The following is a 16,087-nucleotide window of genomic DNA, read 5'->3' as shown; positions in this document are numbered from 1 at the left end:
TCCTTGGGACAGAGAAGATGAGTATTACACCAACTGGGGCTAGTGCACAGGCATTGGTCTCCATCATGGAGAAAAGCTCAGCTGAGCAAAATATACTTCCCCTCTGATTAAAAAAAGAGAAGATTTACCACACCAAACCTGGGTGTGTCACCTTAGGTTCACCCTTAACCCTGAAGACCTGAAAAGAGCTCTCTGGCCACACCCCCTACAAGCCTCTAGAGATTCACTGAAAGCAGAGAGTCCACTTATTTACAGAGTCATAGTACAATGATAAAAGCCACCACAGCAGGAAAAAAAAAAAAAAAAAAGAAACCAGTGTGTATCTCCACAAATGCTGATCAACAAATGCTACAATCCAAGAAACAAGAATAAGGAAAACAATGTGACGCTCCCCAAAGAATAAGACACTTCAATACTAGATTATGAATGATGGCCGTCTCCTGTGGAAGAGGCATCCCTGGTCCCCAGTCCTGCACTCTAGGGGGAAGTGCCCTTCCCCTCCCAGCTTCCCACGTGTGTGAAATACAAAGGCTTCCACTTCTTGTCCATTGCCACGTGGTGGCATCGTGTGCTCCTAGTATATGCCCTCCTGTCCCTAGCATGATGGTGACATCACCCACAGGGCTGGACTGGTCCTGGTGATCATGGAGAAGTGTCATGTATAGGACATACTATCTGTGGTGGTCATCACCCATGGGCTGCTCTCTAAAAGTGGTCAGTGTGTAATGGTGGGGGTCTTGCTGTCCTGGGTGTTCAGTTTGTCCTTGTGACTGTCACCTAGCTGCTCACTGTGTCACTGTGTCCACACAGTGGAATGCAAACCAGGTAGATAGAGCCACAGCCTGAGGTCTCATGTGTGGGGCCAGGCATGCTGGAGTCAGGGCTCCTCCCAAAAGGAAATGCTTGGTGTTTCCCCATGCCCTGCCCATGTCCATGGACAGTGGCCCTCAGCACGGATGTAGCAGTGGCCAGGGCTTCTCCTGAGGGCAGACAGGCCCCAGCCTGGCCGCAGGATTGCCAGCACTGGCCTTGAGGCTCCCAAGTCCTAAGAGGAGGCAGTGTATGAAATCAGAAAATGGCCACCTTTTAATACTTTGAACTATTTCATGTGTTCAAATTCATTCCATCACCTGGCTGTAAAGTAGCCCAGGTGGAACAAGCAGACTCCTTGGGAGCCCCCATGGTGTGTGTGAGGCAGGTGTGTGCCACACCCGTCACCTCTCTTTGATGGCACATCACGAAGAAAATTCCAGGTCCACTCAGACCCACTGTTAGAAATGCCAACATTCTAAACACATCTTGAGATATTTCAAAAGTGAGCTGCACAGGAGATTTATCTGGGTAACTACTTAATAAACAATAACCCAGTGCTTCAGGTTCAAACCTCAGAGAGCTCCAGTATAAGGTTATTAGCTACCATATCTTTGAATGTATTTTCTGAACTGTTAACTTAGAAATAATTGGTAAATGTTATTCAGAAAGTGAAAGGGAGCCGACATCCTTGTTGAGCACCTGGACATTGGTGCAGGGTGAGCCTTGGGATTCCAGTGAGCCTGGATTGGGAATCATTGTCCCAGGAAGTCAGCGCTACTGTCCAGAGCTGTGTGTCCCCTTCCTCTGGGACTCTGTGGGCAAGTGTTGAGTTTGTGAAGTTGGTGATTCCAGAAGTTCCCTGGGGGATCCACAGCTTCCTGTTGCTCTCAGATGGATCTGAGAGCATGAGTTTTGTTGTTAGCCAGCCAGAAGATGAATCAGCCACTGTGACTTGTTTTCTATGGCTCCACCCATGGTCCTCACATAGGGAGTATGAAGTGGGGCACCAGGAACATGGCTCCATGGGAGGATTTTTTTTTAATGTTTATTTGAAAGGCAAAGTTGAGAGAGAGAGAGATTTTCTATCCGCTGGTTCATTCCCCAAATGGCCACAATGGCTGGAGCTGGGCCAGATCAAAGCCAGGAGCCAGGATCTTCCTCCGGGTCTCCCATGTATATGCAGGACTCAAGCACTCAAGCTATCTTTCACTGCTTTCCTCGGCACATTAGTAGGGAGCTGGATAGGAAGTGGAGCAGCCACATGGGAAGCCGGAGCCACAGGCTACCCGTTATGCCACAGCGCCGGCCCACAAGCGAGGATTAATCAAGATCCTGCATTCAGAGCTCCCGCTCAGGCTGTTCAATGAAAAAGAATCAGTTAGTTTATTTTCATTTACTTGAAAGGGAGAAAGAGAAAAGTCATCTGCTTCTGTTTGCTGGTTCACTCTCCAAATGATTGCAACAGCCAGGCCTGGGCCAAGCGGAAGCCAGGAGCCTGGATCTCCATCCTGGTATCCTGCAAGGATGACAGGGTCCCAAGCACTTGAGCCATCATTTATTGTATCCAAGGAGGCATCATAGGAAGTGAGATCAGAAGTGGAGTGGCTGGTATTCAAACTGGCACTTGAACATGGGATGCTGGTGTCCCAAGCAGAGGCTAAACCTGCTTTAGCCACACCTCTCCCACCAGGCCAGGTATACTGAAGGCTCTGATGATGAGGGAGAGACTGCTCTGGGTTCTGTGTGGGCCAGGCATTGTGCAGGTGCTCTCATCACCTCTGACTCACCCTTAGTTTGAGTCACACACACAGTTGTCCACCTTGCGATGTACTGGGGGTATCAGGATGGAGCTCCAACTTGGAAATATACAGAATCTAAGAACTGCCTCAGGCCCTTCCAAACCTGGGGACCCCTAGACATTTTACTCTCTGGGTTACAGCTTCCCACCGGTATTCACTGACCTGAGAACAGATGCACTCTTCTTTCCAGGGCCTATGGCAGAAAACTAAGTGAGATCTGCAGTCCAGTGACTGGCCTGTAGCATTGGGTGCTCTCATTTGAATAAGATCTGGGAAGTCCTCCAACATGTGGAGCTGGAACCTTTAAGGTCACTCACTTCTCTTGGTGTGGAGGCCCCAGTCCTGGTGCTGCAGAGCCTCCCTGGGGGCCTTTGTACCTGGGCCTATGAGCCAGGAGCCTGGATTCCAGTCAGGCTCTGCTGCTTTCTTGTTGCATCCCTCTGGGAAGTGCCAGGTATCTCCAAGTTTGCTAAGATCTGGCTGGACCAATGGCTGATTCAGGGACCATGACAGGTGGCCTTAGGCTCGGGTCTGGGTCATGGCTTCTGCTGCTGTGAGCAAGCCCCATTGTGGGCTCATGCCAGGTGACCCTTACAGACCCACACACACGACCCCCATAGGAGTTTGACTTCTGCAGTCCCCAGGGGGCAGTGACCCTGAGCTGTGTCTCCATGACTGAATAAGGGCAGATGTATGCCTGCTATTTGGGCTGTGTTTGGGATTTGATGGTGGTGGGATGGGATTTCTAGGTCACTCAGGGTCAGCAGTATCCAGCTGAGGCTGGTAGGCATCATTATGAATATATAGGGAGCTGCCTGTGGCAGTGGGGAGATGACCTCCTGGGGGCTCTTTTGTTATTTAGTTGAAGTGTGTGTGACACCCTCTGTCCTGGCCCAGGCAATGTTCCTACTAAGGGGTCAGGGGTCACTCCCTTCTGTGAGATCCCATGGTAGCATTTTCAAGAAGGTCAGATCAGCTGGCAAAGTAGAGGCAGCCAGCTGTCAGTGGGGCCCTTCCTCACCCCGGGTTCTTCCTGGTGGCCTGACACTCTGATTTGCAGGATCTCATGGGGGAAAAAACCCTGGACACCCACAGTCCTAGGGCCACAGTGACTCCCTCCCTGAATGTGGAGGGTCAGGGGATCGACTCATGAGCAACTGGAAGTGGTGGGGGGTGGGGCTTTGGGTTGGTTCTCTGTCCCCTCCCCTGTGGCATCCTCCTCCTATCAAAGGCCACCAACCCATTTCAACCAGTACCTTGCATATTGCTCTCTTTAGTCACCCAATATCAGACATGGTCCCTTCTCCCTGTCCCTCACCAACATCCATGTTAGCCTGTCGGCCCAGCCCTCCTGGACAACTCCCTAAGGGCTCCCTGGTGCTCCCTCTCCCTCCTCTCCTCCACCTCCTTCAGTATCCAGGTCCCTTGGCCTCTCCTAGTGAGTCCACATATTTGCTACTCAGTTCTGTGCCATCTCATGGTCAGTCCCATCAGTGCTCCTGTGGTCTCACAGTGGGACACATCTGTCACATGCATCACTCATGGGCCAGCCGATACCCTGCACCTGTGGAGCTGTGTGCTCAGTGTGGGTGTGCCCGGGTGTCTGTGTTTGTGAGTATGTGCTGTGTGTATATGAGTGCACATCTCTATACATGGGTGTGTGTGTTTCTGCATAAGTGTGTAAGTGTGTGCATGTGAGAGAGAGTCCTGTGATGTGTGTGTGCAAATGCATGTTTCCTTCTGAGCTCAGTCTAGAGGGCAGCTACCTCACAGCACAAACAGGCCACCTGGGAATCAGCAGCATGATGGGCGAAAGAGCATGAAGGACTTGGGGAGTGAGTGGCCTGAGTGGCCTTGGTTGGGCCACTCCCAGGCAAAGCAGCTCCATGTGGGGACAGGGAAAAGGAGCAAAGACCTTCTAAGAAGGAAGCAGCCTCACAAGGCACAGAGGCATGAGCTCAGGTGTTCTGGTGGCAGAGCTCCAAGTGACTCATGGCTCTGGTTGTCCTCTGGGAGTCTTGTCTGGCATTGGCGGCCCCAGTGTGGTTTGGGAGACTGTGCCCACACACACTGCCATCCATGGGGTTGAGGGTAGGGAGCTGGAAGGGGACATGGCCACTCGGGATCCCCACAAGCCACATTGGGAGCTTTGGACACTCTGCAAGAAACGGGATGGCAGATAGGGTTCCAGATGTGCTGTGGTTGCACCTACATTCTTTGACCCCATCCCAAGCTATTCCCATCTTGAAGCCAGGTACCCCAGGGGGCACTTTGAATGTGGGGCTGAATGGTCAGTGCCCAAGGAAGACCACTGGGGGACAGGCCAGGCAGTGGAGTGCATATGGAGTCCCTCAGTCCATACTACTTTATTTGCAAAGGGACAAAGGCAGAATCCAGCAGGTGCTGTGCTGTGGGCTCTGACAGTGATCCAGGTGCTTCCAATGGGAACATATCATCACCAACCAGCACTGCAACCTCAGACTCCCACCCCTTCCTACCAGGGGAACCTGGTCATGTCTTGGTGGAGAAAGCACGTCCCACAGGTGGCCACTGCTGTGTCCTGAGGGACTCAGGGCTGCCTGGGCTGCCCAGGTTGGTGCTGCCATCTGCTTCCACCTGGAGGAGAAGAGAGAGCTCCCACTCCAGATTCTCAATCTTCTGGGCCAGGTGGATCCTCCTCACCTCCAGCACCAGGGCCTGCTCACTTTGTAGGGCCCAAGTTGCCAGCTCCTCTCTGCCTGGGCTGCCTGTCTCCACTGGGTTAAGTCTGCCTTCCCGCAACCCTCTGGGGGAGATGCCCGGAGCCATCTGGAAAGAAGATGTGACTTTTGAAGGTCCTAGCTCCCCGCCCTGGGCCATGACCCTCATCCCTCTGACTTGGTAGAGGCTCCAAACACCTACCAAACTTGGGACATGCCTGTGAGCTTCCTCCAGGGACTGGCCTGAGGATTAACCAAGGACAGCAATGTCTCCCGGCTTACATTGCCACATGAATGCACAACAGCCAATTATACTGTTGCACAATCATCATGATGGATGACTTGGAACAATTACTGAATCATTAACTCAGATTGCATTTTATACCCTCTCACCTCATCCTGCTTATTCCTTCCATAACAACAGGATATTTATATAGATTGTGATTTTTCAAGAATGAAGCTATTGTCTCTGCATGCAGTCACTATCTCCACACAGCTCAGGACAGGTCCCTGCATCTGTCCCTCTGTGGTGGAGCTGCCCATAGAAGGCAGAGGGGTGAGGGTTAGAGAGGAGCCCCTCCCTCCACTCTAGCAGGAATGGTGAGCACACTGAGAGAGGGACCCAAGAGGAGGTTATGTTTGGGTTTCACAGGGAGGACCCACTTGGGAATGCAAGGATTCCATAGGGCACAGGGAGACTTTCCCTGCAGCCCCACAGGGAAGAGCTCTGTGCATTTTTTGGCCCTGCCTTGGCTGTGTGCTTATAGGGTGCATTTCCCCTTGGTGGTGTTGAGCACAGGTGCCCTCTCCGCAGAGGGTCAGTTCACCAAGAACTGATAGCCCAGACCTCCTGACAACAAGACCTCAACATTCTCTTGGAACTCCCTGGATCAGGGAGGATCCTGCCTCTGTTGTGAGAAGAAAACCCACGTCCAGCCTCCTTGATCCCACCCCAGGGGGCTCTGCCTGCACACAGAGGATTCCCAGCCCAAATGCCCACTCTAGGAAGGCTCGTGAAAGTACCAATTTTTAGCAACTCTGTAAAGCAGGAATTAAGTTGGGATGAGGAAGGCAGTGGGCTTGGTTAGAGATCCAAGGGAGTTGACAATCCAGAGGGAGGGTGGCATAGAAATCAAAGTGAGGACAAAGAGGAGACAATAGCCCAAGGAGGCACCAAAACCCTCAAGTCAGGATAGACAGTGTTTTATGCAGAATTACAGCAATCAAACTGGCTGCTGGTTTAGCAGATAAATCTGCACTGAGTTCACTGCAGATGCAGCTGTAGAACCCTCCAGGTGCCAAAGCAGATGCTGTTAGGCAGGCCACATCTACAACAGCTATTCTTGTTGTTTCTTTTCCATGGTCTTCTGCAATTTTTGCAGCTATGATTTTACTGGGCTCTGTGACCTCCAACTGAGGGCATGGGCTTCCCCATCTGCAATCTCTGCTCTGTCTTCCTGGCTTAGTCTTCCTCTCACCAAACCAAGCATGCAGCACCTGTTCTGGCTCCATGACTGGAGCTGGCTGTTCTGGTCCCACCCTCTTTCTATAAAAGAGATGTGACCCCATGGGTCCCACCTGTGAATACCTCAGGAGCTAGGACGTTCGTCTGTTGGGCTTACCACAAAGGTGTCACCTTCTCCTGAGAGCAGTTGATCTGGCTTGTATCTTCTTCCTGCAGCTCCAGGGCTTGGGTGCTGAGCTTGAGAAACTCCTCGTTCAGCTCATCCACAGTGTTTTCCACTTGCTGGATCTTCTCTAGGGGCAAGGGATAGATTGTCTTCATTAGTCTCATTTTTATTCTAATTTCAGCATAATTTCTTGTACTCCTGTTCCACAGCAGCTGCATGCAGGGCTGGAGCTGGACATATAGTGTCAAAGTTGAGTGATGCACTCAGAAAGCTCAGAACCTGATGAGGGAACCCAGACCTATGTCCAGCATAGTAAAGCAGTGAAGGGTATAGTGGGGGGATGCTCTGGGTGCTACAGGAACAAAAAGCAGGACTCACAGCTCAGTAGGTGTGTTCAGGGAGAGCTCTGGAAGAGAGAGCACTGCAGTTAAATTTTAAGGGATGGACATATGTTAGCTGCTGGAAGAGTGGAGAAGGGTATTTTAGGCAAAGGGAATAATGTATAGGAAAACAGATTTGAGACAGCATAGCAAGCATTCATCCATCCATCCATCCATCTACCTATGCACCCATCCATCACCCACCCACTCTTATTCACACTACTGTTCATCCATCCATTCCTCCCTCCATCCATCCATCCCTTTGCCCACCCACTCACCCACTTACCCAATCACTTACTTACACATCCATGTGCCCACTCATCCATTTATCCATCCATCCACCCATCCATGCATCCATCCACTGACACATCAATCCACCCACTCACCCACCCACCCATGCATGCTCCCATCCAGTTTTCTACCCACCTACCATCAATTCATGCACTCACAAAAAAGGATTTGTTGAGCACCCAGCATATATGAAATCAGTGATCAGTTTTGGGACTGCTTTAGTGCAAGTCCATGATGTTTCGAAAGTATCAAGAAAGACAGGGTTAGTAAATGGGTGTGACCTGTGTTACCTGAAAGAATGTCAGGTTTTGTGGAAAGCAGTCAAAGTTCAGTCTGTCAGTAGCATGGAATTTGGAAGGGCAGAAGGAGCTGATGTTGGAGAAATGGGGCCAGCAGCCACACAGGGACCTGTGTGCTCTTCTTGGAACTGTGGGGTCTTCTTGGAACTTGTGGGGCTGCCATGGCATAGCCTTTCTCATCAACAGAACCTTCCCTTTCTTCTTAGGGCCAGGGGCCCAGTTGAAAAATAACTGATCTCATCATGCTCTCATGAAGATAGAGATGATCACGTGGTTAAGTCTTGGCCAAAGAGGCGTAAAAGAAAGTGGTTGGGGGAGGGCTCACGAAGAGCTCCGTGAGAGGAGAAGAGAAGCAGAGTCCCCTTTAGCCCCCAGCAGCCATCTTGTGCTGTGAGTGAACTGAAGATGAATGTCATGTTCTTGAGTCATGAAAACAGAGGACACCATGGATGCTGATGGGATTTTTTACAAAAAAAAATATTTATGTATTTGAAAGAGAGAGAGAGGGAGTTAGAGAACCTTCCATCTGCTGGTTCTCTATCCAGATGACCACAATGGCCATGGCTGGGCAGGCTGAAGCCTGGAGCCAGGAGCTTCCTCTTTGGGAGCACATGGATAGCAGGGGCCCAAGTAGGCCATATTTTGCTGCTTTTCCCAGGCCATTAGCAGAGAGTTGGACTGGAAGTGGAACAGCTGAGACATGAACCCATATAGGTTGCTGGCATTGCAGGTGACAGGTTTACCAGCTATGCCAAGCACCATCCACCAAGTTTGCTTTTTTTTTTTTAAAGTTAGTTAATTAGGGTCAGTGTTGTGGAGTAACAGGTAAAGCTTCCACCTGCAGCACCAGCATCCTCTATAGGCACTGGTTTGAGTCCTGGCTGCTCTGATTCTGATCCAGCACCCTGCTAATGTGCCTGGGAAAGCAGCGGAGAATGGCCCAAGCATTTGGGCATGTGGGAACCTGAAAGAAGCTCCTAGTTCCTGGCTTCAGACCAACCCAGCTATGGTCATTGTAGCCGTTTGAGAAGTAAACCAGGAGATGGAAGATCCCTGTGTCCTTCTATCTCTATCACTCTGCTTTTCAAATAAATAAATCAATCTTTAAAAATAATTAATTAATTAATTTGGAGTGCAAAGTGATAGTGAAGGAAAACAGGGAGCGAGCAAGAGAGAGAATCATCTACCCACTTGCTCACTCCCCAAATGCCTGCAATAGTCAGGGTTGTGCCAGTCCAAAATCTAGAGCCAGGAAGCCCATTAGTGTCTCTCACATTGGAGATAGGAACCCAGGCACTTGGGGCATAATTGGCTGCCTCCCAGGTGCATTAGCAGAAAGTTAGATTGAAAGTGGAGGTGGGACTGGATCCTAGGAACACTGGTGTGAGATGTGGGCATCCCAAGCAGCATCTTAATTGCTGTGCCACAACCCTGTCCCATGGGTTTGCTTTTGAACATGTGAAATTAAGCTAGTTGTATAGGACCCCACATGCTAATACAATGCCAATGTCATGGTGCACTCTGCTCAGCTCACAGAAAGTCCACCTATTCTTCCAAACATGAAATTCCAGATGAAATAGAAACACAAGCAGAGTGGCTGGTGTTGTGGCACAGCAGGTGAAGCTGCTGCTTGTGACCCTGGCATCCCACATTGCAGTGTCAATTTGAGTGCCAGCTGCTCTATTCCCAATCCATCTTCCTGCTAATGCACCTGGGAAAGCAGTGAATGATGGCCCAAGTTCATGGGTCTTTGCCACTCACATGGGAGACCCAGATGGAGTTCCTAGCTCTGGGTTTCAACCTGGCTCAGCCCTGGCTGTTGATGTCATTTGGAGACTGAACCAGTGGATGGGACAGAAGATTCTTATTCTCATTCTCTCTCTCTCTCTCTCTCTCTCTCTCTCTCTCTCTCTCTCTCTCTCCTTGAATATATAAAAGAATAAATGTTAAAAGATCCTACAAATGTAGATGTAGGGTATCCCATGTGCTAATACAGTGTTTGAAAGAGCTTCCCAATGCGAGAGTCAAGAGATAAGCCAGGGTAGGAGGAGTTGAAGGCACATAGCACTGGGGTCTTCCTTCTTAGAGACCAAGGTGTTGATTCCACCTTGGGGAGGTCCTGAGGTCGTGTGCACTTACCTTGGGGGAACTGGTCTACCATGCTCAAGCAACATCTGGACCAAGAAGTGATTGTCCCTTCTCTGAACTTGGATTTAAACTTCCATCTGATCTGGGAATGCGGCCTTTAGCTGAGTAAACTTCTTACTCAGGGCTGTGTGTGGCACAGATTTGATGTGAGATTCAGGATGCAGGAGGCTCTGAAGCATAACACAGGAGGCCAGAACCCATGAACAGGACTGGAAACACCAACTCCACAATGTGCAAGCCAAGGCAACCACTGGGAGGAGAGTGCAGAAGAAAATCCCGCTGAAGAAGAGCTCAGAGCTGAAAATGCAAAGCCTTCCAGGAAGCCTAATGATGTAAGTCACACACAGCAAAAAAACACTCAGGAAATGGAATGTTACAGTGTGGTCTGGGGAGGGCCACAGAATAAGCTTGTTCAAGTGCAGAGAAAGGTAAGAGGAGGAATGGAATTTGTAATAGAAGAACGGGGCCACTGTACAAAAGAGAAATTCGTAGGGATGAGAAAACATTACTAAAACCATACTGCGAATGCTGGATTATAAGTAATCCTGGCTGCAGGAGGCTGTAGAAACTTCTGAAGAATTGCCAGGCAAGCAGCATAGAGAGGTACACAGACAGGAACAAAGAGGTGAAGACACAGCAGGCAATGGCTGTGAGTGATGGTGCCTTTCTGTACACACATTTTACACATTGTGCTGGGTGTGTTTTGCCATCTTTAAAGAAACTTTATTTCAAAGGCAGAGAGAGAGAGAGAGAGACCTCCCAATCCTTGGTTCACCTCATAAATACCCACAACAGCAGGGACTGGGCCAAGTCAGAGCCAGGAGCTGGACACTCAGTGCAGATCGGCCGTGTGGGTGTCAGAAACCGGAGTACTTGACCCATCGATGCTGCCTCCCAGGTTGCACATTAATGCTGGACACGGGAGGCAGGAGTTGGCACCCTGGTAAGGGCCTTGGGATTCTTATCCACTAGATCAATGTCCACTCTTGTTCTGGGCATTAAGTCATTCAGCTTCCTGCATGGGGGATGGAACAAAGCAGTTTGGGGAAGATTCACTCTCTGCCTCAGTGTTTCCTTTTTCTTTTAAAAATTATATTTTACTTCATCTCAAACTGGCAACACTTTTAATTAATTTTTTCAATTAGCATACAATATTTATACATTTTTATGTGTACCATGCAACACTGCAGTACATGTATGGAGTGTAAACTGATCTGACTAGGCACGTGGTGTATCCAGCTCCTTATCTTCTCTGGAGCCAACCAGCTCCTCTGTTCCAATTCAAATGAATGGAACTGAAGGTCATTATATCAGACGGCACAGTCCAGACATGGAATAATGAACAGCACATGTTCTCTCTCATATGTGTGATCTGAACTTAGCATAGTCATTATTGTAGACTGGGAAGGGTGAGGGAGGCTGGATACCAGGTGTCAGCACACAGTCAGGTGGGAGGAGGGAGCTCCATGGCTCCTGGTTGCTTCTTAATGAGCTCAGGCACATGACCCAGCAGCAAAGCACATGTTGGGATTTAAGAGTCTCCTGGCAAAGTTCCTTCCCACTTACTTTTTCTTTGTAAGATTTTATTATTTGAGAGGTAGAGTTACAGACAGTGAGAGGGAGAGACAGAGAGAAAGGTCTTTCATCTGCTGGTTCACTCCCCAAATGGCCACAAAGGCTGGAGCTGCGCTGATCCAAAGCCAGGAGCCAGGAGCTTCTTCCAGGTCCCCCAAGCATGTTCAGGGGCCCAAGTACCTAGACCATCTTCCACTGCTTTCCCAGGCCAAAGCAGAGAGCTGGATCAGAAGAGGAGCAGCCAGGATGAGAACTGGTGGCCATATGGGATGCCGGCGCTGCTGGAGGCTTAACCCACTATGTCACAGTGCTGTCCCCTCCTTGTTTATGAACTAGTGCACATCTGAGGATGAACAGGGATAGGAGAGTAGATCTGGGGCTACCTGGCTCCTGGGAAGCTTGCAGTGACCAACACTGTCCACTGCCACCTGCTTGGGGTTTGACACTGACCTGGTGCCTGTGTATTGGGTGGAAAGAAAACTAATCACGTCTGGATTCATGGGAAGGATGGACAAGGTAGCAGCTCTCCATTGTGGACACTAACATCTTCCTGGGACACACAGCCCCATCTGTCCCGCATATACCCTGGACACACCCCATACCTGCTGCTCCACCCTCATGAAGACAGAAAAGGAAAAGCTTCTCCCACGGAGTGAAGCCCAGTCTGTCCTCAGCATGGGATTCTTGGGGAAGCCATTCCCTAAAATCCATGGGGTCTGTGGCACCCCTGGGAACAAATGCAGGGAGGGCTGAGGTTGGCCCAGTGGTGGAAAGCAGGTCTCACAGGCCTCCTGCCACTGTGTGTTCCCTTCCACATCAGAGCTTCTTCCCACCTTTTGATTATGAAGAGGATGGAAAGGGCTGGCATTGTGGTGCATTGGGTGAAGCTGCTGCCTGGGATGCTGGCATCCCGTATCACAGTGACAGTTGGAGTCCTGGCACTCCCTGCTAATGTGCCTGGGAAAGCAAGAGGTGATGGCCCAAATACTTGGGTCCCTGTCACTCATATGGTACAGCATGTTGGAGTTCTTGGTTCTTGGCTTCAGCTTGGCCCAGCCCTTGCTATTTTTGCTGTTTGGGGAATGAACCAACAGATGGAGGATCTTTTTCTCACTCCATCTCTGCCTCTCTGTCAGTCTGCCTTTCAACTAATAGAAAAAAATCTTAAGAAAAAAAAAAGGCTGGCTGTGTGGCGTAGTGGGTAAAGCCACCTCCTGCAGAGCCAGCATCTCATATGGGCATTGGTTTGAGTCCCGGCTGCTCCACTTCTGATCCAGCTCCTTGCTAATGTGCCTGAGAAAGCATCAGAAAATGGTCCAAGTTCTTGGGCTCCTGCACCCACATGGGAGACCCAGATGGAGCTCCTGGTTCCTGGCTTCGGCCTGGCCCAGCCCTGGCTGTTGCAGACATCTGGGAAGTGAACCAGCGGATGGAAGACCCCCCCCGCCCTCTGCCTCTGCAGCTCCCTCTCTGTACTCTGCCTTTCAAAATAAATAAATAAATAAATAAATAAATCTTTTGAAAAAAAGGAAAAACAAAGACAAAAATGTGCCAGAAGAAAGAAGCCTCTCTCTTTTGTTTTTCTAGTTTTAGAAGGTGGCTGCTGCTCAAGGCAGGGTATTAGTGAATGTAGCATTCAACAAGTAAATGAATGTCATCCACAACCCACAGAGGCAGAAGGCACTGTGGGCCTTCTGTGCTGGGGCCCTTGCCTTGGAATTTTCCAGTGCCCTACCTCTGTGGGTGGAGCTCTTTTGCTCAGCCCTTGACACAGGGCTCTGTGGGAAGCAACTCGGACTATACTGTTACTGGAATTAAGACTTATTCTATGCATCTGCTCTCCCACAATATGGCGCTGGGAGAGGAGGAAACAGCTTCTACACTGCTGCCTCCAGTTCAACCAATAAACTGTAGGACCTGCTCCTGATTGGAGGAGAGCAGCGTACTCGGCGTGTGGGTAGCAGAGTTGGGATTGGTGGAAGAGGACTATAAAGGAGGAGAGAGACAACATGCCCCGGGGAACATCTATCTGAAGGAACACCTGAGCAGCCCCCAAGAGAGCCGGCCGGCGGTGTGCCACTTCCCCGCGGAAGTGGGGAAAGTGGCAGGGGGAACCGCCCTTCCACGGAGGTGGAAGGGACGGTAGCCAACCCGGGAAGAACCAGCAGCAAACCCGGGGAGGGCCGAGCAGACAAAAGAACAGCGCAGGGTCCTGTGTCGTTCCTCCGCGAAGAGGGGGGAGCGACATAATGGTGCTGTGACTCGGATATGAAGCCTAGGCAGGGTCCTGTGTCGTTCCTCCATGAAGAGGGGGGAGCGACATATTGGTGCCGTGACTCGGATAGGAAACCTAGGAGGGAAGAAGAGGGAAGAAGCGGGAAAATACCAGAGAGACTAGCAAAGAGCCTAGGGAAAAGCCGGATGGAAAAGGTGCTGGAAGAAGCTATTGAAAGCCTAGGCATAGACTCGGATACGGACTGTGGGAAAGAAGTTAGGATTGGACGTTAGGGTTGAAAGTGAAAGTGAAAGCTAGAAGAAACAGACTTGGATACGGACTGTGGGGAGAAGCCAGGAGAAATGAGAGGGGAATTTTGTTGGAAGAAAAGTTAGGAAACATACCGGGTAGAGAAAAATGTTAGGGAGGATGAAGCCGTGGGGGCAGGCTGAGGCGGAAACGTAAGCTATGTTGGGATTCGTCGAGTCAGCCCGGGGAACAAGGGGCGAAAATCTGGAACCAGAGGCGGAGATGTGGGCCAGGTTGGAATCCGTCAGATTAGCCTGGGGAGCAAAAGACGGGAAGCCAAACCGAAAGGCGCAGACGTGAGCTAGGTTGAATTCGCCAGGTTAGCCCAGGGAACTTAGACTGAATACCGGTGGCGGAAACGTGAGCTAGGCTGTGTGATTCGCGGAAGCCGCCGCGTGCAGAGAGAGCACGGGGCGCTAATAGATAGGGAACGCGGGGCTAGCACGAAGGCCGTGGTGCGGGCGCAAAGGGCGTGGAGACCGCGGAGCGCGCAAAGCCGAGAAGCCGCCGCGGGGCGAGGTGCCAAGAAGCAGCCTCGGGGCGGGCACCGGGAAGCCGCGGGGATAAGAGAAACAGAAGTTTAGAAGTAAAATGAGAGAAATAGGAATGCTGGCAGATAGAAGTAAAATGGGAGAAATAGGAATGCCCGGAGATAGAGAAATAGAGAAAAATAAGGCCTCCCCACAACACGGCAATGAGAGAGCTTGGATTCGGTCTGCCTGATTAGTAAGATGATAAGCACCTGTGGGCGGCTGCAGGTCACCGAAGACAGGCACGAATTAACATCAATAAGTCTCCCCACAATACCGCAATGAGAAGGCTCGGATTCGGTTTGCCTGATTGGTAGGGCTTGTAAGCACCTGCAGGCAGTTCTGGCAGAGCAGAGCATGCGCTGCAGGGCACCGAACACAGGCATGCATCAGTGCCTAAAAACCTCCTCACAACATGGCGAAGAGAGGACCCAGATTCGGTTTGCCTGATTGGTAGGGCTTGTAAGCACCTGTGGGCAACTCTAGCAAGCAGAGCAGAGTGTGCGCCGTGGGGCACCGAAGACAGGCGCGTATCAACGCCAAAAATAAAAAGAAAGGGGGATCTGTGGGGAGCAACTCGGACTATACTGTTACTGGAATTAAGACTTATTCTATGCATCTGCTCTCCCACAATATGGCGCTGAGAAGGGAGAAACAGCTTCTACACAGCTGCCTCCAGTTCAACCAATAAACTGTAGGACCTGCTCCTGATTGGAGGAGAGCAGCGTACTCGGCGTGTGGGTAGCAGAGTTGGGATTGGTGGAAGAGGACTATAAAGGAGGAGAGAGACAACATGCACCGGGGAACATCTATCTGAAGGAACACCTGAGCAGCCCCCAAGAGAGCCGGCCGGCGGTGTGCCACTCCCCCGCGGAAGTGGGGAAAGTGGCAGGGGGAACCGCCCTTCCACGGAGGTGGAAGGGACGGTAGCCAACCCGGGAAGAACCAGCAGCAAACCCAGGGAGGGCTGAGCAGACGAAAGAACAGCGCAGGGTCCTGTGTCGTTCCTCCACGAAGAGAGGGGGCGACAGGGCTCATCTTCCAGCTTGCTCTGGCTACCAGGGTGAGGCAGAAGCTGTGCTGTGCCAGCTCTGAGCCTGGGCCTCCAGGGGCCATGAAATGGATGTGCCCAGGATGGCCTGCTGGATCTGGCTGCCCCAGCAGAAGTGCACCCCCCCTCCCACCCCTGGGGCCGGCCTGTTTAGAATGCAGATGTCTGTCCCATGACCCCTCATGCTGGCAGAAGCGTTGGGTGCTTATCATGTTGGCTACTGTGGTTTTGTGCTGTCTGTCCTTCAAAGGACGCTAACGGATTCCCCCAGTAGCCATGCTTACCTTTGGGGTTGTTCATCCCTGTTTATCTTCCTTTCCCCAAGCCAGTCTTTCTCCTGCCCGTGT

The 16,087-nt window shown here is 50.9% G+C and overlaps 1 protein-coding gene across 1 annotated transcript in view; it reads right to left on the bottom strand.

Annotated features, from left to right (window-relative positions):
• Positions 1 to 16,087, bottom strand: part of LOC149124659 (uncharacterized) — a 37,378-nt gene that overhangs the window by 4,044 nt on the left and 17,247 nt on the right. Inside the window, exons 10-11 of the mRNA XM_089303312.1 lie at positions 6,934 to 7,069; positions 5,111 to 5,228 (exon numbers count right to left, since the gene is read on the bottom strand). Of these exons, the coding sequence (XP_089159438.1) occupies positions 5,111 to 5,228; positions 6,934 to 7,069 (254 nt within the window). The remainder of the gene's footprint in view (positions 1 to 5,110; positions 5,229 to 6,933; positions 7,070 to 16,087) is intronic.

Source organism: Oryctolagus cuniculus, chromosome 9, assembly GCF_051225735.1.
Source record: "Oryctolagus cuniculus isolate XC-2025 breed Fujian yellow rabbit chromosome 9, ASM5122573v1, whole genome shotgun sequence".
Taxonomy (NCBI): Eukaryota; Metazoa; Chordata; class Mammalia; order Lagomorpha; family Leporidae; genus Oryctolagus; species Oryctolagus cuniculus.
The sequence above is the reverse complement of the archived record's forward strand: the minus strand, read 5'-3'. Positions and strand labels throughout refer to the sequence as shown.